The 26,503-nt window shown below is 29.8% G+C and overlaps 1 protein-coding gene across 1 annotated transcript; it reads right to left on the bottom strand.

Annotated features, from left to right (window-relative positions):
- Positions 1–8,424: 8,424 nt before the first annotated feature.
- LOC131842554 (uncharacterized) lies at positions 8,425–19,588 on the bottom strand. The gene is made up of 4 exons (XM_059191126.1): positions 19,444–19,588; positions 10,687–10,807; positions 10,066–10,165; positions 8,425–8,998 (listed from the first exon to the last, which is right to left on the bottom strand). The coding sequence occupies exons 1-4, from the start codon at positions 19,483–19,485 to the stop codon at positions 8,881–8,883; spliced, it is 381 nt and encodes a 126-aa protein (XP_059047109.1). The 5' UTR covers positions 19,486–19,588; the 3' UTR covers positions 8,425–8,880.
- Positions 19,589–26,503: the final 6,915 nt, after the last annotated feature.

Raw genomic sequence — 26,503 nt, 5'->3', positions numbered from 1 at the left:
GTATGTGACTCCTCTAAATTTAGATAAAAAGATTGTAACATCATCATAATTATTCTGACACCAGACTACTGCTGTGACAGTATTGTTATAGAAAATCAAATGTGCAACATCAACAGCCATATCTGCTACATTTGTTCCCTTTATATGTATTAAAAACATTAAATGTAATAAAAACAATAGTTTATATGTAGCCATGTTTTATACTAATAAAATTGAATAAGTAATATTCTGACTGTGATATTTCAAAGAGTGTGCAACGTACTTATTCATTGGAAAGATAATGATATTTTTCGATCAATAAAGAAATAATGGCTAAAGTAACTAACTACTGTTTCACATGACAATGTAATGATATGTAAATAAGTAGATAGTTATAATGATAGAAATGAAATAATGCATTCCTACATTTGAAAAAGGAAAATAATTAAACGTTATCAATCCTTTGTGGCACTTCAATTTCGTTATTAGAGTTTGGTAAGAAATGCATAAACATTTATTTCTATTACATATCAATATGTGCTACTTTTAATACTAATGAATATTAAGACTGCGTGATTTTAGGCAATATGTTCGTTAATATATATGTGCCAAATTTTATTAAAAATAAGTTCTGGATATCAATTTACATTTCTGACTGACCGACGCTGATAGAAACCTTGATTACTAACATTATCCGAAAGACCGCCGTAGATTCGCAATCTGCTACGCAGTGCCGGATTAGGCGGTGCCTGTCGCAAATTCTTTCAAGAGGCTTTCAATTTCGGTTCTAATCTGATTTGCTTTTGGCCGGGAGCAAGTATTTGTTATGACCCAGTGTCAGTGGGTATAAAATTTTGAACCAGTTCTATTCTGTGTGTTTGTTTTGTGGTCAGAGAGAAATGAGATGGGGATCCCTTAGAATTTACTATTATTACTTGCTGTAGGCATATAAACTATTGCGATCAACCACGACGCGGGAACATTAACAACTGACTACGCATCTAGTATGTATTCTGTGTTAACAGTTTTAGAAGTATATGATTATTTAATTATAGAATAATTACTCCTGTTACATCAGGATCATTATTTTTATTTTTGATAGCTTACATGTAGAATTCTACATTTATGTCTTCGGTTTGTAGCATAACAAACATAACATTTTAGATGTCGTTATATTTTTTAATTAATATAACTGAGTAAATAATATTTAAGTAAAAAAGGATACATCGTGGTAATTCAATGGAATAAAAAAATAGTAAAATTAATACCTTCATTGGAAATTGATGATATTATTTAAAGCATAAAGTAATTAAAATGTCCCGTGATGATGTATATGTGAATAGGGTAGTAAATATAATTTATTGCACATATAATTGTAAACAATTATATGTGACACAAGACATTTATTTGTTTTTTAGATTCCGATGATAAGATGTACCCAACAATAGATTTGGTTGTTGACTTTAAAAATAATCTGAATATTATATCTGTCCACTTGTAATCGTTCTTATGGAATCATCAGATAAACAATCTGTTTCAGATATAATACTTCTAACGTAACCTTACTTTTAAAAAATAGTCTCCTGCCTACCCCGTAAGGGCTATGGCGTGAGGATTCTATGTTATTTATTATACATACTTTGATAATATCTAAGTATATGTAATGTATCAGAACTGATCCTATTTTGCTGAATTTATTCAGAGGATTCATGAATAGAAGCTTATTACTTTGTATCGAATCGTCTATAGGTACTTACCGTAATAAAACGATAATACATTGTCATTGAGTACTTACTTTTTTACATATCAATATTCTGTATCATTTCATTACAGAAAAAGCATTGTACACCAGGGATTTTACAACTAATGATAGAGCTAGCTGTAAATACATATTACATGTTCAATATTCTATAATAATAGAGTGACAAATAATCTTGTATCATAAAAAATAAAAATATAAAAACTGTAACAAAAGCTTTTAGAAATTTTATTTGCCTGTTTTTACATTAGTATAAGTACCTATTATTAAAAAAATACTAAATGATGGTCGAAGGCTATGGTTTTCCATATCTCCATGTCTATCTCTAACCTGTCGATCCGTAGAGATAGGACATTACAAATCCTGTACTGTGTCATTACAGGTATAGAAAGGGGTAAATCCAAATATCTGGAAGAGACGAATGGCAAAATAACCATACACTGACTCACTCAGAGCAGGACCTAACAGTTTACAGACGGGTCCAAAATAAGAGATGATGTAGGATGTGGAATATGCGGTGTAAAATCCAAAATCTGCAACTATATAGGCTTAGGAAAATACGCCTCAATCTTTCAGGCAGAAACTTACGCCTTAATTAGATGTCTGGAAGTAATCCTAAGCCTTAACTACATCAATCAGAACATATTAATTTATTCGGACAGTCAAGCTGTTCTACTAGCACTTCACTCATACGAAATCCGATCTAAACTTATTAGAAACAGTATCTTGCTACTAAATGCAGGAATGCTAGGAAGCAGAAATAATATTACACTGAGATGGGTCCCCGGGCACTCAAACATCGTAGGCAATGAAAATGCCGACCATCTGGCAAAGTTAGGGTCAAAAACCGCCCAACTGGGCCCCGAACCCTTTTGTGGTGTGCCTCGTTGCCTAAAACTGGGACATCTCAAATTAATAACCAAACACGAAGCACTGAGTCACTGGCAAGAAATGCCAGGATTGACATATTCAAAAGCGGGCTACTCGAACAAATACTCTAATAGAGTATTGCTATTGAGTAAAAACAACATGCTGCAAATTAACAAGCATATGGCTTACCTAGGCCTATACACGACAATAATCTGCAGATTCTGCCAAACTGAAGAGGAAACGCCACCACACCTATGTGGTTGTAGCCCACTCATGCATAAACGAAATATCTCCTTTGGAAAGATTACACTCTTTCCTGAGGAGATAAAAACCATCGCTCCTAAGAATGAAATGAAATGAAATGAAATGAAATGAAATTTATTTATTTGCTATAAAAGTAGTACATAATAGATGGTATGGTTATTTATGTTATATAGCTCTCACTTTTAGTCTTTACAGAATGCAAATACATATTTGAAGTAATCTATTATTATTCTTTACACAATTCAATTAAATTACATCTTATACATTTATTATTATTATGAAAGTAATAAAATATTTTTTATAAAACTGTTATATATTCATTAGGAATGTTAAAGTTATGTCAAGTTCGAATTGTCAATATATTATGTTTTCTAATAATTAGTTAACATCGTTTATATAATCATTAACTGTGTAATAACATTTGTCAACTAATAAATTAAATAATTGTATTTTAAATTGTGTCGATGGCAATTCCTTTAAAGGGGTCGGTAATTTGTTGTATATCCGGATAGCCATTGGATAACAACTTCTTTTATATAGGTCCGTTAACATTATAGGCAATATTAGCTTATTTGGATATCTTCCACGATAATTGTCAACATTATTACAATACTTTTCAAATAAATAAGTATGTGTTTTCACAAAGTTACATGTTTCATAAATATATAAGACAGAGTTAGCAGTTTCAGCTTTTTAAAATACGGTACACAGCTAGTTCTGGGTGTGAGTTTGTTTATAGCACGAATACATTGCTTCTGTGCTATAAATGTCTTTCCAGTTCTGTTGAATTTCCCCATACTAAAATGCCGTATCTAAGATAAGCAAATATCCATGATACGCCAATAAAGCGGTTCTTTCATCAGCATTTACAAGACGCCATAAGACATAGGAAAAACTATTAATTTTACTGTTTAGATTTTTTATGTGTGGTTTCCTACAGTGATTATCCAACATGATTCCTAGAAATTTCACAATGTCACATTCATTAATTAATTGATCATTGTGTTTAATCATTAAGTCAAATGTTTTGTTATTTCTTGATTATGAAATTGAATATATTTAGTTTTGTCTACATTAACTTTTAGATTATTTTCTTCTAGCCAATTAATAACATCAGATACGGTTTTATTAATTTCTTCATTATATACATTCACAGAGTCATAAATATTTGGTATCACAATGGCTATATCGTCCGCAAATAGAGTGCAAAAATGTCTGGTTATAGTCGGTAGGTCATTTATGAATAAAATAAATAATAATGGACCCAAAATACTTCCTTGTGGTATCCCAATGTCTTTTACTTTATCGTCAGATTTATACAATACTTCATTTAACTGTGGATCAAGATTTGCTACTTCAACTCGTTGGACTCTATGACTTAAATAAGTTCTTAACCAGTTATAAGCATTACCTCTAAGTCCGTATCTATCACATTTAGACAGTAATAGCTCATGTGGAATGAAATCAAACGCCTTGCTCATATCATAGAATACAGCTGTAACTTCAATAGATTTATCAACATTACTCAAAATGGTACTGACGAGTCTAAAAGCTGCTAGCGAAGTAGATTTTCCCTTTTGGAAACCGTTTTGATTTTCATTCAATATATTATGTTTATTTATAAATTTTGTCATTCTATTATGCATTGCTCTTTCAAAGATTTTAGATATAACTGATAGTAGTGCAATTGGTCTATAGTTATCGACGTGCTCAGTATTATGCTGCTTATATATAGGTTTCACAATTGTAATTTTTAATCTGTCTGGGAATATACCGTGAAGGAATGATAGATTTATTAAGTAACTTAAAACGGGTGCTATAATAGTTTTGGTAGCTTTGATTATATTTATAGGTAGATCATCATTTCCTACTGATTTTGTGTTTTTGATTGTGTATTATACTACATATCTCATTTTGATCTGTTGGAAATAAAAATAAGCTATCATTTATACGTTGAATATTTCGTAAATTATTATTTTTTATACAATTGTAATTTTTTGGTACATTTATGAAGTGCTCATTAAAGACATTAGCTATATCTTCTGGCTTGTCAATTACTTTGCAATTGTGTACTATCTGTTTTATGTATTGTTTTTTTATGGTATTATTATTCTTTATGAGTTTCCAAGATGTTTTACATATATTACTTATATCCTTCAATTCTTGTCCCTGACGGGTCTAGGTAGCGAGCTTTGAAAAAGGGCAAGCACAATAGATCTATGTAGGTCGCAGTGCTACAGGTGCAGGTATCTGACAATAGCCCAAACAACCCAATAAAAAATAAAATAAAAGTGGTAAATGCTTTAGTCGACCCCTAAACAAATAGTCTTGAGACTGAGATGGGCATAGTAAATGCATGTTAAGTATGTATAAAATTCAATTATACAACATGTATGTTGTTAAGGTTGTTTACAGTCTAATTTTCGGTCATAGAAAATCATTTAAGGAAAATGCTCCTGTGCAATCAATAAAATGACATAAATTTTTGTAAGGAAAGTATTTTATATCTCAGGTTTTTGTAATTTCAATAGCTAATAATAGGTATGTACATTTGTTTGAGAAATCAATTATAGTTTAAGAATAGTGAATATTTAGAAATCTAGAGCGTGGTGTATGTACTTAACACTAGTTCTATTTTTGTTAATAAAAAGCTTAGAAATATTAATGAGCACTAATGGTTACTAAAGTAACTGTGATCATTGAGTTGTCGGCAGTAGTACACGGTAGTAATTTTATATTGTAATAATAATACAATATATGCCAATTTCATTTCGCTTTAACCTAAAATATAATTGAGGAAAACAAGAACAAGAAAACTCGAAAAGTCATTATTCACCGGCCTGGCCGGCGTGGTAGATACCTACTAGTAATGTAATTATATAATTATATATTTTTTATTAATACTTAATGATATTTTCATTTTAGTGACAATTGAATTCAAAACTTCATTGTCTTATATACCCACTTAATTAATTTTCGATAGATAGATTCGAATGAAGGCTTCAGTTATCCTCTGGGGTTGGTATTTTAAATATGCATATAAGTTGGGGTTAGTTCCTGTGGAAACGTCTATTCAAATATAACATAAGTTACCTGTATGTTTGTATTTCATTGGCATATGGACTCGGTTCCGATGTTTGCCCATAACTAATATCTGCCTTCTGAATATCTGATTGATTGTACGTCTAGATACGTGTTGGTGAGATGAAATTCAGACACCGTATTTATTACCTTTATCTTTAATATTTAGTTATTATTATACTAAATCCAGTTCTCGAAGTTTAAATTACATTTACATGTAGTAGACATGATGGCCCTTTCATATAAATCTGATTAACCTCCTGCTTAGGGGGGAAGATGATTGTTAGTAATGTGGACGAATAACCCCATTGCTAACTATGTACCACACGGTTCCCCCTGAAAACCATCGTGATAAAATCCTGGTGAATTTGCCACGATGGGTTAACTAACCTGACCTCATGCACATTTTAACATCCTACACTGATGCCGGCCAGCGTAAACCGTTAGCGCAGGCGGTGCAACAATCCATTAACATTCATTAAACTAAAAAACTAAAATTTATAATCTCCTGCTTATCCGCATTTTAACAGAAAACTATATAGGTGCCTACAGACTATATCTACTGAATTCAAATTTTTACATCGATTTATCTGAAAGACTTAATCATAGTCTTATGATTAAAGAAAGATTTAATCATAAGACTATGATTATTAATGTAAAATTTCGTGAATTCATTCATTCATTCGTGAAATTTCGTCAATTCTAGCGGTTTAGTACACCCCATCTTAATTGTCGCAGATTCCATTCTCAAACTTTCTTGATGAATACATTATTACTTTATTTTTTTTTTAAACAAACACATAAAACTGATTACATTTTTTTGTCTTCAAGAATTGTATACCAAATCGGAACAACTCTATATTGGAATTGAATATCTATATAAAAATAACCGCTATTTGAAAATTTTATGCGATAGTACTCATTCATTCATTTAGCCAATAATAAGCTACTGAACATAAATATCGAATATGGGCTGCCACAATAAACCGGTTTGAACCGCACTCTGAAGTGTAATAGACTTGTCCTGCCTTAATGACATATCAGTGGTCGTACTTTTTATTGTTTTCAAAACAATCATTTTAAATAGATTTAGGCAGATGATAGTTTGAAAGATAAGTGGCGTTACATAATAATCGTTGTCTTCAGTGCAAATAGAGTGAGCACTAGTCCTCGCTCACTCCCACATTTTGTACCGAAAATATTCACCGTTTCAAAAATTATATATACATATTTATCAATTTCTACTAGTAGTCTCACCGTTAAAATTTGACAATTATTTAATATTTATATTTTAATCTAACTACATTTTTTAAACATTATCATAAAATATTATTAGCTTTTTCCCTTTTGCACTTCTTCTCAGGCTCTGTTAGCGTAATTATCGAGGAATATACAGTTTCTATTTATGGATAACTAGTATATCGCTTAACTTTTTCTTGCAGATACCATGCCATGTATTAGTACAGATGTATTGAAATTTTGCCGTTTATTATAAAATGAGCAATGGGTACCATAAAGCATCAGTCAAACGAGAGAATATAAATTAAAGACAAATTCGTACAAGTAATTACATAGTATTTATTCGTATTAAATAGTTGCACTGAGTGTATACAAAAATGTATCTATAATGTCAAAATGCAAAAGTCCTTACAAAACAAGTTTTTTTTTTAAATACACCATTATGTATACAACATCGAGAAAGTTATTACATATATCTATCAAACTTCGTTAAAAATGACATATTTGTGTATAAGTGTACATTTATAATAAATTACTTATTTTATGGAACGTAACTAAGTAGCTTAGATATTTATTTAAAGCATTTAAACCGACGGCATAAATACGAGGTATTCATTTAGAACATGTTCTCTTTTATAAATAGGCACTCGTTAATATATAGTATCTAATAATGTCTCAAAAATACTTAGATAATAAGAATAATGTTACAAAGAAAATTCTAGAAATATAAAGATGTGATTCAGTAAATTGTATAATATCCATTAATAGTGAAATTGTTCATGGATTTGAAAAGTCAGATTCAGTAGAGTGTATATAATGTGTGTATGAATATTCTATTTATTTAACATAGATTACGACTATAAAATAACAATAAAAAATACAGATATCAAATACCCGTAGACAGTATAAAAAAAACATTAACTATTTCTTAACTTCAAAATAAATTAAGTTTACACATGACAAACATTTTGGTATCGAACTTATATAATTTTGTACTGTAGACATCATCGACTATATACGGATGTTTTTTTAACGATATAATTATATAATAGAATACTTTGGTTTAGATGAAATGTACAGAAATTATATTGATATCTGTATTTTTCTAAAACTTTTTTAAATTCTTACATTGTAAATTTTATGAAAAATATAAAAATAGTTCTAACCAGGTACATTATCTTAGACACAAAATGTTGGAAGTTATTTTTTTTTACTGAATTGTGTTATTTATAAAAATATTGTATTACTAATTTGATATTGTGTTCCCTTTTTCGTTGACATGTTGAAAATAATGAGACTGGCTGCAATCTAGCATACTAAACATTAGCACAGAAAATAAAACTTATTTTATAATAGTTATGTAAAAATCATTAGACAAAGTAATTTAAAACGATTGCCACTCAAACATCCTCGTGTGATGAAACAAACAACAAATGAAAAAAAATATGCTCAAATAGGGACTAACTAAAAAATCTTCGGCAGTACATAAACATTATTTTCATTTTACTCTATTTTTTTAAATGTTATATTTCTAACTAATTTTATTGTGTAATGAGGCATTAAAAATATAATAAATATAATGTAAATTAATTTTTGGAAAAGATATTTGATGACATTAAATTCTATTAATGTCTAGGTTTGTGATTAGCCAAAGATTTTTTAGTTGTTCACCATGATTTGTAGATAGTTTAGCCTCCGCGCTGTGTTAAAACAGCATCAATGAGTAAAATAGCTCCGTTGATAATAGCCAGGGAAGCCTTCGCGAGGTTCTTGTTCGTTATGTCATTTTTGCTTGCATGCTGATATCTGTAATAAAAAAATATATATATACGTCAAAAAAACTCAATTAATTTTCATGGCTAGGTAGTAGAAACTACATAATTGAATACATTAAAAAATAATAACCTATATTTTTTAGAATACATTAAAAAATAATCGAAGAGTTGATTTGACCATATATTTTTTCATTATAATGATTCATGAACATAATGACTTATTTAATTTAACATCATTCTAAATATCATAAAATGAAATAATTGCACCTGAAAGAGTTGATATAATGGTCATACTTTCCGTATAAAGTTTATTCTCCATACACGTATACAATCTCAGTACATAATGGATACCACTACAATGTTACATAAACATTAAGATTTAACATAATTTTAAGAAAACTGGATTTTTCCTTTCATGTTATAATGACACAACAACCGCTTCATTTTATGAACAATAAAAATAACTATTATTTAATTTAACATCATTCTAAATATCATAAAATGAAAAATTGTAGTTCCAAAAATAACTATTATCTACAAAGTACGGTACGTGGGGCGCTAAGGTAGCGCCATCTATGTTACTAACAAGAGAAACTATTGCTACTTTACCAATGTACGCTTACACACCCGATATCTTCGCCTGATATTTTGTGGCTGTAAACGTCTTATCTCGCAATTTGTTGATATTGATTAACGTGTGGTCTAGTCAATCAAACGCAAAATGCCTCATGAAGAACTTATGCCTCTAAATTCTGTAATTTCCTTTCCTTACCTCATTATTCATCTCATTCACAGCGTACAAAGCAAGCGTCACCTACTTGCAGACTACTTTTTAAAATGACTACCGATTAAAAAAAACAACTTTTACGTTTAAGCATACCTAAAAGTAGAAAATAATATAATCTGCGAAGCAGCTTGCTTTGTAAGATGAGTTTGTGTTAACTAGTAGGAAATTAAAGGGCATAGTGGTAATAAAGGCGTGACATGATGATTTGATGACCCTGATTCTGTTTATATGTATAGTTGATACCATTCACCATTGGGTGGCAATATGGTTGGTTACCGTTCCAGTTACATTAAAAAAAAATGTGTCATTACTTGTCAATGATGACAGCACCACTGGCGACGAAGAGCGCCACTCCGACCAACGAATAGAAGATGTCAATGCGTTTGTGAGATGGTGTTTGCATTACGTATCCTGAAATGTGAATTATTCAGTATTTTATTTGAAAGCCTGCATACTGTCCCGACTATTCCCAGATTGGTTAGTCAGAGGCAATATCAACTGTTGATGTTACGGTGAACGCAACTGTTGACATGCCTATATTTCACTCGGTATATTTTGATTACGACATGGCAGACCAAGTCTACCGCCATTTCTCGGGAAAATTCTTTGGTTAGACAACAGTATTTTTTTCACTGGAAATATAAATGAAAAAACGCTTTCTCTTTTGTGCCGGCCAGATTGGAACTCTTGACCTCCTGACCTTAGACTATTTTATATCAACTTGAAATCATGGTATCCTTGTTTATATATATGTGCATTTCTTGTACATTTATTATTATTACTATAAGATATTATCTTTCTGTACAACAAAACGAGTATAAATACTGCCGCTACTAACATGTTATGTTTTTTTTTATTTTCAGTATTTCAAGCGGGCAACAGCATATGCTATGCTATCTGTATATGGTAGTTGTAATTAATAAAATACTGACCAGCAGCGGCACCGGCGAAGATAATGAGGTATCCGACGAAGGTGCCAGTAACCAGCATGCCGATGTCCGCCTCCCAGTTATAGCTGTGGTAGTGCAGGGCCACGCACGAACATGTCAGCGCCTGGAATCGCAACATAAGATATTATTACTATTGCTTCTTCATAACAGACTTTAATTTAAATACACACTTTAGTGGTAATAAATGCGTATATCAGTCTGAACTATTGCACCTGCCAAGGTTACAAAGCAAACTGCTTTGTAAGAAATTCTTGCAACTTGAAATAGGTTATTCATTTATACCACGATGGTGGTATCTAAGCATTATATTACCCAAATACTAAATAAATATATTTGATGTTTGAAACATATTGATGTTTTGAAATTGAATAGTTAATTCATAGTCCTTAAATTCGTCCGGCTTAATTAGACAGTCTCGACACTGCCGACATTTTTATTTATGAGAATGAGTATCAATTGTATGTTCTGAGTTTTTTGTATGTAAGTACATTGTGTATGTATTTACAAAAAAAGTAGTGCCACACCAATCCACAAGCTCTGATTAGCTTTAGACTGCAGTTTGTTCAATGATTATTATAAAACATATTTTACTTTTTATGTAATTTGAGAACACAAGCTAATGGGCCGTCATCCTACTGATGGTAGCAGTAACCTTCGCCTATATGTATATATGAACAGCACCACTTTTACATACATTGCTTTAAAGGTCACAATATCTTATCATTAAATTACACATTAAACAACTACGACAAATTGAGTTGAGACATTCTGCAGAACATAAAATCATATAGGGTGTGTGTGCCCTCCGTTTAATGACGTCACTGTAACAATTTATTTGTTTCGCTGACGTTATACGTGAACGTTTTGGGGCCGATGATGTCATCTGCTGCCACCTACCTACCGTATAAATGTAGATGCAAGTCGTGGCGAGGCCACGAGGCCGTATAGAGTGAACCTTGTGCGATGAATTCACTGGTAATTGGGTCAATTGTTTTATTTTTATATTTTTGTGCCTGTATATTATTTTGACTTTAATGATACAATTCATAGAGTTAACTAAACTTTGTTATTAGCAAGGCCAAGAAAAAACAAACAAAACTTCCCTCAAACTCAAAGCCTACAGTGACTTCACTCATTACAACAACAGTACTCCTTTCTACTTTTTCTTGCCACCTACAGATACTCGTTGATAGATATCAACAGGTCTTATTGTCTTAGAAAAAATACTGAACAACGCACAGTTTAAAATCGGAATTTATGTTACTAAATGACCGAACATTTAGTAACATAAATTCCGATTTTAAACTGTGTGTAGTTAGTTATTTTGAGCTCACGTTTTCTTATCATACTTTACTACTTAGATTACTCCGTTATGCATGGCCATCGCACTGCAACAGATTTTACATGATGTAATGAAGTGACATACTACCAGACAACTGACATGACGATGCTAAGTATTCATTCACAGAACCCTAAGAAAAAGAACACTAAAGGTAAAGGTGAAATGCCGTCATACAATACATGGCATTGATAGTTGTGTTAAAAAGGTAGTAAAGCCCAGAGGAAGTCCGTATGCTATAGCTGAGGTCACACGTTTACTATTATGCATTGGCTATGTCCTCCAAAGACCTAACGTTTAGATAAAGTCTTTGAAGGTAGCGTCAACAAAAAAATTATGTAATATTACGTGATGTCAATCACATCTATTTTTAGATATGCATTATTTTTGTTTAGAGGCAAAAAATGTTAAACTATAATACTATAAAAACAATAAACGCTAAGGAACGATGTAAAGTATTTTTTTTATCTAAATAATTTATTTTGAATTGATTTATGTTTTATATTATGTATTTGTTATTACATACTTTAATAATGAAATTCTGCTGATGGATGGATCTATATCAAGATAGTTATAAGTATCTCAATATTGTACTCACTATCTTAATATTATTATACACCATATTTTGTTTGTAGTACGTAATAAAACAAATAAACTTTATTAAATTATTGTTCATACGAAATATCTCGATGAGTAATTGGTTGATAGATATGAATCAAGGTCTGACCTGACGTGACCTGATAAAAGTATGCTTTTAAAAATAGTTTTAAATTAAATACGAATGTACTCGTAGTTTGGAGTGCAACTCTTTATACAGCTGAAAATGTGTATTAATTGTGAATATTAGATCAATGTCATTGTAAACCGCTTTATATTTGAATAATATTATAAATTATAAGAGCAGCGTTTCATTTGCTACTTAGTTTTGTGTTTTTTTTATTTATTATATTTTACCGATTTTCTGGTCAAAATCAACAAGTATTCAATTTCGAGTGTCTTATCATAATTTGAATGGACTTAAAAAAATTAGTTATTTAATAATTCTTTGTTTCGTTTGGCTAACTATTTATACTCATCATAACATTATTGACACTCATAATTACATTCATATCACACCATCTATTAGATATATATGAGCGAGCAATAACATGTCCACGCATTATGTCATCACTTATATTAGAATTCTCTGAAGTCATTGATAATTGATTTAATGCCAGAGGTATAAGAAGTTTAATTATAATAAAAAAATAGTAAATTATAAAAGGTACCAGATCTCTCTTCTTTTTTAATATTATTTAATTTAAAGACTGACAAGATCACCTATTAATGTACATGGTTTTATTATATCTACTAATACTATAAAAACTAAGTGTGTCATATGTCTGTTAGTCTGACATAGCAATGAAATTTAAAGAAAGATATAACGAATCATTGAAATATTATTAAAACAAGCTAGACCAACATCGAAATAATGATAAAAACGCAGGAAATCACAATCATAGTATAGAATAAACGTTTACGTACTTCTAAGGCCGGAATTCATTTATGGTTGATTTGACTATGAACAATGGCGGGAATCTACATACATCTTTATGCACATACACATACACTAAAATATTGGTTTCTGACATAACTCATACTCAAAAAGCTATGGCATTGAACGTTAATTATCTCGAATACGAATAATGCAAATTTTTCACCATTCCATTCAATTTCATTAAAAAACGCATACTCATTTAGTACATTAAATACAGATATAAGTAATACAATCAGTACAATACAGATATTACAGTCTTTATTATCAGAACGCGTGTTTATGATGCTATTTAGTATCTCATTTATGCTTGTTAGTACTTACTCAGCTCTACCTACAAACGTGGAATAAAGCGTTATTTGTTGATTGCATACTTTAGTTGAAATACATTTCTAATATGCCATATGCACTATGCTTCTAACAGGATTTTCTTAAAATATACGTACACCCCTTTTGGGTAGAAATCTTCCAAATATCATAGAATTTCTAAAAACAAAATTACCAGAAGTTTATTTTTAGAAATTCTATGATATGCAATTGTATAATAAATTAATTCGAAGAAATATTTCGGCATATCTATTGGTTCTGAATGAATGAATACGGAATATTAATCTTACACCAAATATATAAAAGAACATAATTGGAATAGTAAGTGAGTTGTATTTTAGTCAGATTATATATTTATTCTTACTATTGTCCTCATACAATTCAACCAATAAAACTCACAATGCCCTCAAATGATTTTATTTCCGCAATTCTTTTAAAATACAAAAATAGAATTAATGAAATATAACACACTATTTCCTTCCAGGAATAGTTACTTTAGAACGGTCCACCGCGCAACGGTTTAAATTCTCCCGGTTACATCGTAAACTTGAATGATGTAATCTAGTTTAATAATACCTACTACTTTAATGTCGTGTACGCGTTAGTATGATAAATCTTATACTTTATACTTCACAGCAGATCCATTAGATAGAAGTATGGAGTTGATTATTAGTTATGGGGAAAAGTAATCCATTGCTAACAATGAATCAAGGCAACCTCTATGAAGTCTGCTTTGGAAACAATCGTGGTTAATTCATAACACTTATGGTATCATTTTTTATTGGTCCCTACTACTTACCGGTATCAGTACGATTTTGCAAGCGGATGCACAATTTCATATCAATAAAAAAAAACTATATATAAGATGATAATGAACTATTGCTTGCCCATCAGACTCTAAAACTTAAAAGAATACGTGGAAATGTAAATACGTTTGAAAAATATAATAAATAATATTTTTTACATTGCTTGCAATTGCTGCAAGTATATAACGATATATGTACATATTCGTAAAATAAACCTATTTTAACGTTGTGTATATTTATTCATATTATTAAAAAAAAAACGAAATACGGAGACGATGTTCTTATATAAGTTATTTTACAGTTGACTATTTTTTATCAATAATGTAAGTAGTTATAGTTTGTGTAATATATTATATCTAATCAAGTATCTATTAGTGACCGTTACATTGAACACTTCCTGTGATGCTCTACTAACGTCTACTAATTCTGAATGTAGTATATGTAGATAACAATATGCAGACCCGGAAATGAATCATTAAACACGAGTGGGCCAGTAATAAATAATCCTGAACAACATAATCCTTTGTAGGAATGATTATTTGTTTGTAAGTGATAGTCTCTGAAACTACTAAATATTCTTTTAATATATAATAGTATTAGTAAACAGACCCTAAGTATTATTTAGGATATATTTATTAATTACAGCCGTTTTAAAATATCTAAAATAAAACTAGCAATCAATTTATAGTTTTTCGTAATTATAATAATTATGGCAAAAAACAATATAGATAATGCAATAAAATTAGAGAGAATTCAGAGATTATCAGACTCCAGAGTTGAAAACGCATGAAATGACACTATAGGTGTTATAGTATGTTTAAAAATATAAAAGGTGCTGTTCATGGTTGTAGAGGCCGATGTGATGAGATTACTAGGTACATACTGTCAGTGATATTAGTGATATATCAAAGTTCACCACATCCAATAACCTGTATAAAAATAAAGCGCTTAACATCACCAGATGCCGTTGAGAGTATTTTCCTATTATGATTAAAGTACCTACCTTCTATCGTACAACTTTTTAATTGCCATTGCTATTAACGTTCCAACGAACCCATTAACCTATAGCCGAATTCAGTTAACCATACAAGTAATAATTTTATTTAAATTATTAAACTTTAATCCTACTATGTTGCATTATAATGACATATAGTCCAAATTCATTGGTAATGGTATTCATTACGTACACCGGAACTCGAGTACAGAATAAATTTATAGAGTTATTGAAATTCATTTGAGCACCAAGTGACTTGAGCATTACCGAGCTATATAAATAAAAATCAATTGACGAATGTATGTGTAATATGTATATATATTCTATGCGAAATACGTTCATAAGTCTAAATTAACCTAAATTAACAACCAAGCTTTGACAAAATTAAAGAAAATATTTGTACAATTGCTTGCTACTTAAGTATTTTTGTAATGTGGACAATATTTATAGGAATAACACGTTATTGTGTGCAGATTACAAACAAGAATAATAAAAGTACATTAAAAAATGTATGACAAAAGCAATATTTTACAGACAACGTCAATAGTATTGACAGTGTATTAACATACATAGAGAGAGAAGGTAGGAGGCGCACACTAGATCGTATTAAGAAAAAATGCTGAATGATCATTACTAATAAATAATAACGTAAATAATAATTAATATTTTAGACTTATCTAAATCATATATGTATATATATATATATGCACTTAATTATAATACTAGAAAATAACCGGATCGTTTTGTTAATAATCTATGTACGTTCCCGATTTATAATTATGTTTAGTTTTGAAAGGTGCAAATAATAATTTAAATATAACAATTTAAATTGACATCAGTTGGTTGTCAGATATGCCTATATGAAATTAAAAATTATATAAATCCATTAAGTAATTAAAAATAATGTTTTTAAACAAAAAACGTAATACCACATTATGTGATAAATTATAACATTTCGTTCCATGTCATTCTGTAAAAGCATCAACTTCATAATGCCTGCACTTATTTGGCAATTTTTTTTATTACCTTTATAATTATCTTTGTTAATAAATCTCCAACTGACATAATTAACAACCTAATATTCAGTAGTAATTGAAATAAAAAGTTAATTTTCTTTATTATTGCACCCATACGAAACCGGTGCGGCGCGGCGGCGCGGCGGAAGCTAGTTTTAATTACAGAAACGTCTACTGCGCGTGCGTCGTCCTGTTTGGTTCAAATTCAGTCTGTTGCGAACAGTACTATATGCATTAAATTGTTTGTTATCTATGTAAATGATAAAAAACGTTACGAAATAGACATACATAGTTATTTTCCAACTATTGATAAGTAATTGGAATGGTACAGCTATAAATAAGTAGATATATAAATTGTTTATGAGTAATATTTATCCTATATGTAACTGACTATGAGTATTGTGACCACATATTTATATCTATATAAGATAGTGACTATATCTGACTCATTCGTAGATTAATTCATTTGTTACTGAATCGTGTTTTAAAGATCAGTCATAGTAAATGACTGATCTTTAAAACATGATTCAAGTAAGGGTTGTAAGCTGTGTTTTGGATAAACGATGAGATAAGGCAGTGGAACTACTGGATAAGAAGCGCAATATCTTAGTCATCTGAGGCATACTCATGCCTCAGATTCCTGTCATGCCAAGTATCACGGTCATGTGATAACGTGATGTTCTTAATGCCGTTCATGATTATAGACGACGGCGACGTCTTTCCATCAGGATGGCCGCAACTTATTTGAAATTCCAAATATTTATCCCCAAAATTTCTAACTAAATATTTTAGGCATAGGAATTAGGAATTACAAATTCTAACAAAAACATCACCCACAGTCAAACAGCATAGTATGTAGATATTAGGCACAGATGTCTCGTGTATTTTCTTTCATGAGGACAATCGTTGTAAAACACTCTATATATATACCTACTATATATATATATATATATATGTTACTTTTCGGTGCAACTAATCGATAGGCACAATAGTTATAAGTATAGACAGTAGTTGTAGTAGTAAATAATAGTTAATCCTCCTAATCAAACTTCAACACAAATAAATTAAAACAATTGTAGGTAGGGAGTTAATGTACGGAACTCTTAAATTACTTCTTGTGTTTAAAAATGCATCAGCTATCCTATTGTTTCTAACTCAATCCAACAATAACATAACGTTTCGTCTTGACAAAAATAGATATAAAATTAGGTGAAGCATAAAATCCATCGCCTGGTGAAATGTTTACATTAGACAACTTTTCGTCTCCCAACTCCAATAGCGTGTGTTAGTGTGTATCAAGAATATACATACAAAATGTATACTATCTTTCAGTCGCAAAGAAAAAGCCAAAAACTGCTGATGAAATTGGAAGTCTTTTACGATAAAACAGGAAAAGTGGAAATCGAATTTGAATTTTTGAAATGAATTTTCATGACGTAATTTATCACAAACATTATTGTCATTTCTCCACTTTGCTTATTTTGGGAAAATTATTCAATTTTCATGAATTCTATCACTGAAATATATACACAAAATGTGTAAATATTATATAGTAAAGAACCAGTAAAGTCATCGCTCAATTACAAACTCGTCTTTAGCCGGACCGTGTTCTGCATCATAGCACTTAATCAAAGGTTAATTATTTTTGGAGTCAATTTATAGCGTGATGCAACGTTACAAAGCATTTTATGGTGGATTTACAGCCACAAAACTATCCACGTCCGCCTCATAACGTTAGAACAGCTATAAATAATTAATTTACGATAGCTGAAGACGAGACATAAAAATATTTATTTTAATTATACCGAGAGAAATTAAGTACCTACCTACTCTTCTCTATGCTTCCAGTGACGCATCCCAATTACATCAGTGTTAGCTCAATTGTAAAATATAATAGGTATCCAAGTATACTACAAACATTACGTTGATGGTATATTTGATATACCTATATATTAGCCTTTGTCAAAGTTCGGTTACATTGAAGTATACCTATAAATATTGGACCATCTGTACTGTACGGTACTGTACTGTACGTAGGTACGTATAGTACAGTACCTACTACCCTTGTCCACATAATATTTGAGTCTAGTATATATATATTAACATAATAGGAATATATTGTTTATATCGCTTTGAAATAGATAATGTATCAGGTACTTATCGAACAGTAAAAGAATTTCTCAAAATACTGCAGTTGTTCTGAGGTTTACTTTCCGAATTACAAAATCCGCTGTCTCTCTATATGCATGAGTATATCTAGATTAAAATTATTATGTCTCAAAGTAAGTATGAGTTGCGTATAATACCTTGCATAAACGTAGGGCAAGCAGGTAAAAAGTTACTCAATATAATTGAGCACTGTTATATCTTTCTCAAACATTTATTCCAATTCTTCAAAACCTATTCTTTACCTCCGAAGGTAAAAAAAAAGGAGCGTCAAGCGTTCGTTCTAACGCACCTGCTGCTATAACGCATCCCACAGGTAACAAAATTTAACCGTTTTTTTATAAGATGAATTGATGTGATGATATTAGTCCAAAAATATAGCAATTAAACCAAATAAAATCTTACATAAAAATATTTTTAATTAAAGCTTCTATTAAATGAAAAAATAATGTAAAAATAATATCTATCTATCTATCTATTATGTATATATGTGACGACAATCGAATAACAAAAAATATATATAATTTGTTACGAATATTAAAAAAAATATAACTTACCAGTTCCAAAAATTTGACAATAGACAATCGGCTGATAGACATTGTGTTGTATTTTTAAATTCGAACACTCTATAAAGTTTTCTTCACACACGTGAAACGGGCGTATAGAACCAAGTTCACACTGAGACTGCGCGTGGACTTTCGATTTCGAGTCCAAGCAACAAACAAACTGCCGCCTCTGAGACGAAAACGCCGAACGATGAGATCATAGTTTGTTGTCATGTTTATTACAGTAAAGTAAGTAGATAATATAAAATGCTTGTCATATATTAGGTCATAAATCGAACTATAGGTGTCTTAACAAATGTATGACAGGTCAACATTACAACCACCTGTTACCGCTAATACCTAGTTTTTTTAATAGATAATAATAGCATGTAAGTAGTAAATAGCATGTATGTAGGTTTATGCTAATGGTGTACGTTGGTAGGATACTAGTGGAAGATGACAGTAGCAGAATGAATTCAGTCAGGCCAATTAGCCCATTATAACGAATTCTACGGAATTGATCACGGTTTTGGAGTTCGCCGTGTTGTACTATATGATGTTGACTTGCATTGTGAGAAAATTCGAGATACATATTCCATAAAAATGTACAAAGTACATTATTCATACGGCCAGTATTATATTATCAACATTCCTTTATAATATAGGTAGGCATCTATATTCCGGTCCATAGAACTAGAAGATTCACTCACATCATAAGTAATATATTTTCTACAACTTACTTACTACATAATCTTTTGGTAATATAGATTTTACGCAATAGAAAATATTCAATAGTATATTACAAGACACTAGAAAATTCAATTTACAAATTAATTTTTCCCAAAAATATGTATAAACAATTATTCGTAATGACCGGCACTATACTTTTAAAATTATTTCTGTTCCATAGTACATAATAATATATTAAAGGTAATGGTGATATTATTATTATTTGCTGATATTTTTATTTATTTTCAATTTATACATATACATTAATACGGAAGAAAAATTAAAATATTACTATTTTATATATATTAACTAAAACAAAAAAGCGATCTTATGGCCAAGCAATCTCTTCCAGACTACTTATGTAAGGTTCGAGAAAATGTAAAAATAAGAAAATACAAAAAGGTATACCTATATAGATATATATAATAAATATATACTAATAATACTAATTTCCAATCCCACGAAACAAATTCTTATAAAATTATGATTATACCAAAATAGCTAATAACAAACCACAATATAGAATATCAATACTTCATACTTCCCTTTAAGTTCGTCACCTTCATATATAATATTAGATACGTTTCTATCGGCCCACGTAATTATAGTAAGACTTATAATTAATAAAACAATATGCGTAGGACGAAAAGGGAACTCACCAATGTTATGACGTCATTATAATTACTAGGTGATCAGACTTAAGAAGACTCGTTCGCAGCCCACTAGTTACATTAGCATCTACAAATCGTTCTACATTGCATTTCTATCTCAGTCTGTTATTTTGACTAGTGTACCTAAAAGTAAACTATTTAGGTACACTAGTCTAATTAACAGACTACTACAAACTGGATGGTTAGATTGGGACTTTAGAATTTGCTAGCATGATGACTTTTCAGAAACTTAATACTATTATAAACTATCTAGGTATAGTAATATTACGAAGTTTGTAAGTTTTCGGTTAATCTCCAGTATTTCTTGATCTGATTTTGAAAATTCTTTGTGTTGCATATTCCATTTATATTTTAGAGTCGCAAGAAAATGGGCGAAACTGCGGCGGGTTATGCTAGTATACATAAAAGTCAATTTTGTTTATTAAAATGGTTTATTGAACTGGATATAAAATTGAATCGTAATACGATGTATTCTGCAGCGGCTGAACTTTGTCAACTTATTATTCACACTTACACAAATGTTACACATACAAATAGTGTTTTATTACCAATACATAGAAATACTCAAGCGTCATTTCTAAAGTTATTGTATAAGACTAGAAGAGGTCTTCTCTGGAGTCCAATCTCAATATGCTATAATAAAATATTAAACTGAATAAAATGATAATGAAGATATTCGTTAGATAATATAAGATATACACAACATTCTTTATTTTCCACATATTTGATATGTGGAAAATAATTAATGTTGTAGATATTTATAGAACCGTATGAGACAGTAAGAAGTAAATTTATATTTTATACAGTTCATTATACTATCCATGTATGGATAGTATGTATTATGTACATATTATATAAATAATTGTATCCAAAGACGAAACTAAACTGTGATGTTTAAATAAATTTTTATATATATTTTTTTAGAATTGTAGAAATTATATCTATACTTACTAATAGTATAAATTTAAAATATATGTTAGTTTCTCTTTTTATTAGATACTATTTCACGACTAAACGACTGAACCGATCTTGACGAAAGTTGGCTATATTAATTCAAAAAAAATCTGAATGTGGTTGTATTTTATAATTGGATGATTTCATAAATTCGAATGTTCGCTATTATATATAATTAGTAAAAAAAAAATTATTGGTTTGCTGGTAAACCACAAACAGGAAAATAAGAAATAAAATTAGAGGATGATTATGCGCAGAAAGTCACTAGTGACAATTAGCTTAATAATGAAATTTCTACGTATGCCGGATTCCTAATAACTAAATTCAAGGCTGCTTTATCCAATATCACTGCGCTATGGGCGATAAAAATAATCATTAAAGTTATTGATGTGACCTGCCGCACGATCATCCGGAAGACACTAAATCATAACCGTGGGAGGCCGAGAAATATCACTTATACTTACTGAGAGCTTACGTAGTTCACTAAAATATTTGTCCTTCGTAGTAGGTATACATGTATCAACAAATAGTATGCTTTAAATAACTTTGTAAGAAACACGTAACACTTAATTAACATGAGGCGATGACTCCATACTAAGAAACGTCTACATAGCAAGTTGGATACACCTAACTACTTTAAAATGATGTAACAAAAACAAGCCTGTTTAAATTTAGAAACTAATTATTAAGTGTTTTTAAAATTTTGCATTGCATTATCTGTACAATCTATACAGCGTTTTTATATATAAAAAAAATTACCTATTTTCGTCCTTGCCTTAAAAATTTAATTAATACACATATAGGTTCACATATCTTATCTCAATTTTAACTCTCCATTAAAATTTCTGTAACCATTTAATCGTGAAAGGTAATAAGTAGACAGACTTGTAGATTTGTACAATTTGTATACAAATCTGAACAAATTACAATAATACTATATAAAGACATAGTACTACGTATTTTGATCGGTTAAACTTGGACGTTTGTGTCTGTTTAAAAATTATTAATAAAATAATAATAATATTAAATATTATGTCATCTACTGTAGAATATAGGTAATATAATCATAGTATAATTGTATATATTTTTATTTTGTCAACAAAATGGCTGTTGTTTTATTATAACCCGCTTGATCTGGGTATATCATTATCAAATCAAACAGTATAGTTAGAGTATGGCAAATACAATAGGATAAGATGCAGAGATAAGATGTGTGCCGGCATTTTAAATTAAATGTGGCGCCACTAAAGAGGGGTGAATTGCCTTTCCTATCACCACGATAAGGGAATTAAATAAAACTGTACGACGATTAGAACTTGATAAATCATGAGTTATCAAATATTATACAAACATCACAGAAAAGTTCAGTTTTGTGAAATCTATTGGCATTTGGTGCTCTTTATGTGGATGGTTTCACAAGCACATCCAAATGGATTCATTTTATTCCCAAATGGACCCATATAATTTACATTAATATGGTAGTGTTTTAAGTTATCTTTAATAATGCGGTTGAAATTAATATTTTCACGGTACACGGTATATTATTCAAATTTATAGATATAGTAACATGAAAAAAACTAAATAATACTACTATTTAGGTAGTATTATTTAGATTTTTTTTTACGTTTCATGATTATTATTTACATAAGTAAATTACTTTACTTTTTATATTGTATTTTATTTTATATTGTACTTAAATGAAGGAAACACTAATTATTTTAATGTGGATTGGCGCCATCTACAAATTTCAGGAGTCATCAGAATGTGTAAAGCTCCAACAATCCCACATGTAACACTACACTTGTGATATTTGTTTTACAGTAAACCCAAAAGATGGCACTATTACAACTTAGTAGAACCAACAATATACACAGTAATATTATGGGTATATTTTGTAATATACCCGAATCTGAATTGATTCAGTTATAAGTATTATCATAATTTTTATTTTATTTCGTAGATATATAAATCATTTATGTACATGATTTATATATTTAAAATAATGCTATTTATTACCTTAGGCTCTCAATTTTGCCAAAATAAATATAAATACATGACGTAAAGGTATGATGATAGGTACCTAATACCACGGATAATATAATATTACACATACTAATCTAGAGGTGTTTAATGAATATTTACTTTACTTTAATGTGTTTTTTTAATTTATTATTATTCTTACTTTTTAAATTTACTATATTATTCCAAAAGTACTACAAACGTATAATAATTGGCGTTATGAAAATAGTTTGATTTTAAGATATTCATTTATATTAATGATTAATGGATATATATTTTAAATATTTCTTACGCGTAGGTACACAAAACTAATCATATTTCATAATTCATATTTCAGGACCAGTGGTTCTACTACAAAAACATCATTGACGGATTTTATATTGTGAAACCTTTCCGTTTATCGTTCATTATTCATAAATATCCACCAACTAATTTCGGATTTTTCCAGCGTACAGCACCTAATTGGGTAATTATATCAATATAAAGTGCAATCGTTTATATTGAATCAATTAGAAATCGACGGAGAGCGTGCTGGTCACTATCGTGATCTTTTCAACAGAATGAATAAAACAGGAAGTGCCCTATTTACCTATATTTTTTTATAATTTCACAGCAATGTACATAAATAAATATAATATATGTACTGAATCTAAACTGATATTACAAAACTTAAGAGATGACTCTCTAATATCAGGAATTTATGGTTTAAAATAAAATGAAAAAATCATAATTTTTGGATAGTCCATTTATTGAGGAAGGCTATTGTAAAAACGGGGTATCATGTGAAGGTAAAGCCACAGATAACATATGGTAAAGCTAAGCTAATCTATACATATAACAGACACTCCAATTGTATTTATACAAATGTATAAATACAAATGTACAAACAAACACTCCAAATTTATTTATATGTCTAAATATACATATAAATAAATTTGGAGTGTTTGTTTGTAACATTGAAATAACAGTTTTTTACTACATGCATATGAATATAAATACGGTACATACACCAAAATTTGTATCTAACAATTTTTGTCTGTCTGTCGGTTTGTTTATTCCGGCTAATCTCTGAAAAGGCTGGATCAATTTTGACGGGACTTTTTTTGATAGGTAGCTGATGTAATAAGGAGTAACTTAGGCTACTTTTAGTTTAGAAAAATGTAGTTATATTCTACGCGGACGAAGTCGCGGGAACAGCTGGTAAATTAATAATACTGTGATTATTTCGTATGTAATGTATTGAGATGAAAAATAAATTTGTATACTATTACCACAGATAATATTAGGTACATACTACATACATCTACTGTTATACCTAGGTATATAATAAATTATCTTTTCCCCACGAATATTCATGAGTGAAATCATTTACATTCCCTTTAAATGAGAATTTCCAAAATTTCTTTTTGGCGGACATTTAAGTAATAATCTCGATTCCAATTTATTAGACCTATTTTATTTATACTTTTGGTTATGCGTTGTACATCTGTTTTAATATTTTAGACTTAATATAATATTAAGTCTAAAAAATTGAAAACTGACTTTTGGTTATTCGTAGATATACATAGTTAATGAGAACAAACAAAATATGTAGTTAAAATACCAATCTGATATAGTTACTCGTAGTTATAATGACAGTGATAATTACTGACTGACTTGTACAACTTAGTATCAGCCTGACGACTGGTTTTCTACTGATGCATAGTCGATTTTTTTTGTAAATACATACAGAATATATATAAAAATAACTCCCAGCCCGATACAAACTATTATACTTACACAAATAAGAATACAAATGTTTGTACCATGCGAGGAAACGAACCTGTGACCATTGCAAGTAAGGCGGTGTATTAAACCGCTAGAGCACCGAGACTATATGTATATAAAACTGTTGTGTATATATTGGTTTTATCACAGTTTGCCTATTTACATTTTCTGTACTCCGCACTTACCTACCTACATAGAACATTTTATTATATATAATTCAATGGAAGGCAGGAGGCGTAGCTACTGGTAATTAACTGTATTGATGTATATAAAAATAATATATTATTTCCTATTAACATTAATCTTATTCTAGTACATTTAATTAGTAATGTTTAATCGATTATGAAAATTAATACCTAATAAATACCTTCATTTATTTAATTAGTTACTAACAATGATTAAATTCTTCAGATTATGTGCATCGCTCAATTCTATTACGTATACAAGTGCAGATTACTGTAGCTCTATGTTGGTGATTCTTTTTATCACGTTTTTAGTAAACTATACATGAAAATACGTGTATTTTTTTAGGCTTTATAAATGTATTTTTCGTCTGGCATTCTGTTACATTTTCACATTTTTATTTGTACCTCAATAATTTTTTTATATTAATTCGATCCGAATCAAATACTAAAGGACACGCAGAATTTAACTACTCTGCCAAATGTCTTACGTTAACATCATGATGTAAGATTTTATGATAATTTAGTTAAACTGTTCTATAATATGAGATCAACTATCATCCGATAGAAAATCTATGTTCTGCATAGGTGCTACCTGCCTTGGAACCGCTCGCGTCACATCGTAAGACACTATTTCCACCAAAGTAATCTTATATATAAAATTCTCGTGTCACAGTTTTCGTTCCCATACTCCTCCGAAACGGCTTAACCGATTCTCATGAAATTTTGTGAGCGTATTGAGTAGGTCTG

Source organism: Achroia grisella, unplaced genomic scaffold, assembly GCF_030625045.1.
Source record: "Achroia grisella isolate CSIRO2021 unplaced genomic scaffold, CSIRO_AGI_Agris_v1 utg241, whole genome shotgun sequence".
NCBI classification, from domain to species: Eukaryota; Metazoa; Arthropoda; class Insecta; order Lepidoptera; family Pyralidae; genus Achroia; species Achroia grisella.
The sequence above is the reverse complement of the archived record's forward strand: the minus strand, read 5'-3'. Positions and strand labels throughout refer to the sequence as shown.

Bases quoted from the DNA above. Each gene is read 5' to 3' on its own strand.
- LOC131842554 (XM_059191126.1), bottom strand. From the start codon at position 19,485: ATGTCTATCAGCCGATTGTCTATTGTCAAATTTTTGGAACTG. The intron at 10,166-10,686 runs GTCAGTATTTTA...TTCACATTTCAG, and splicing joins CTTCGCCGGTGCCGCTGCTG to GATACGTAATGCAAACACCA. The intron at 8,999-10,065 runs GTAATGACACAT...TTTTTATTACAG, and splicing joins GGTGCTGTCATCATTGACAA to ATATCAGCATGCAAGCAAAA.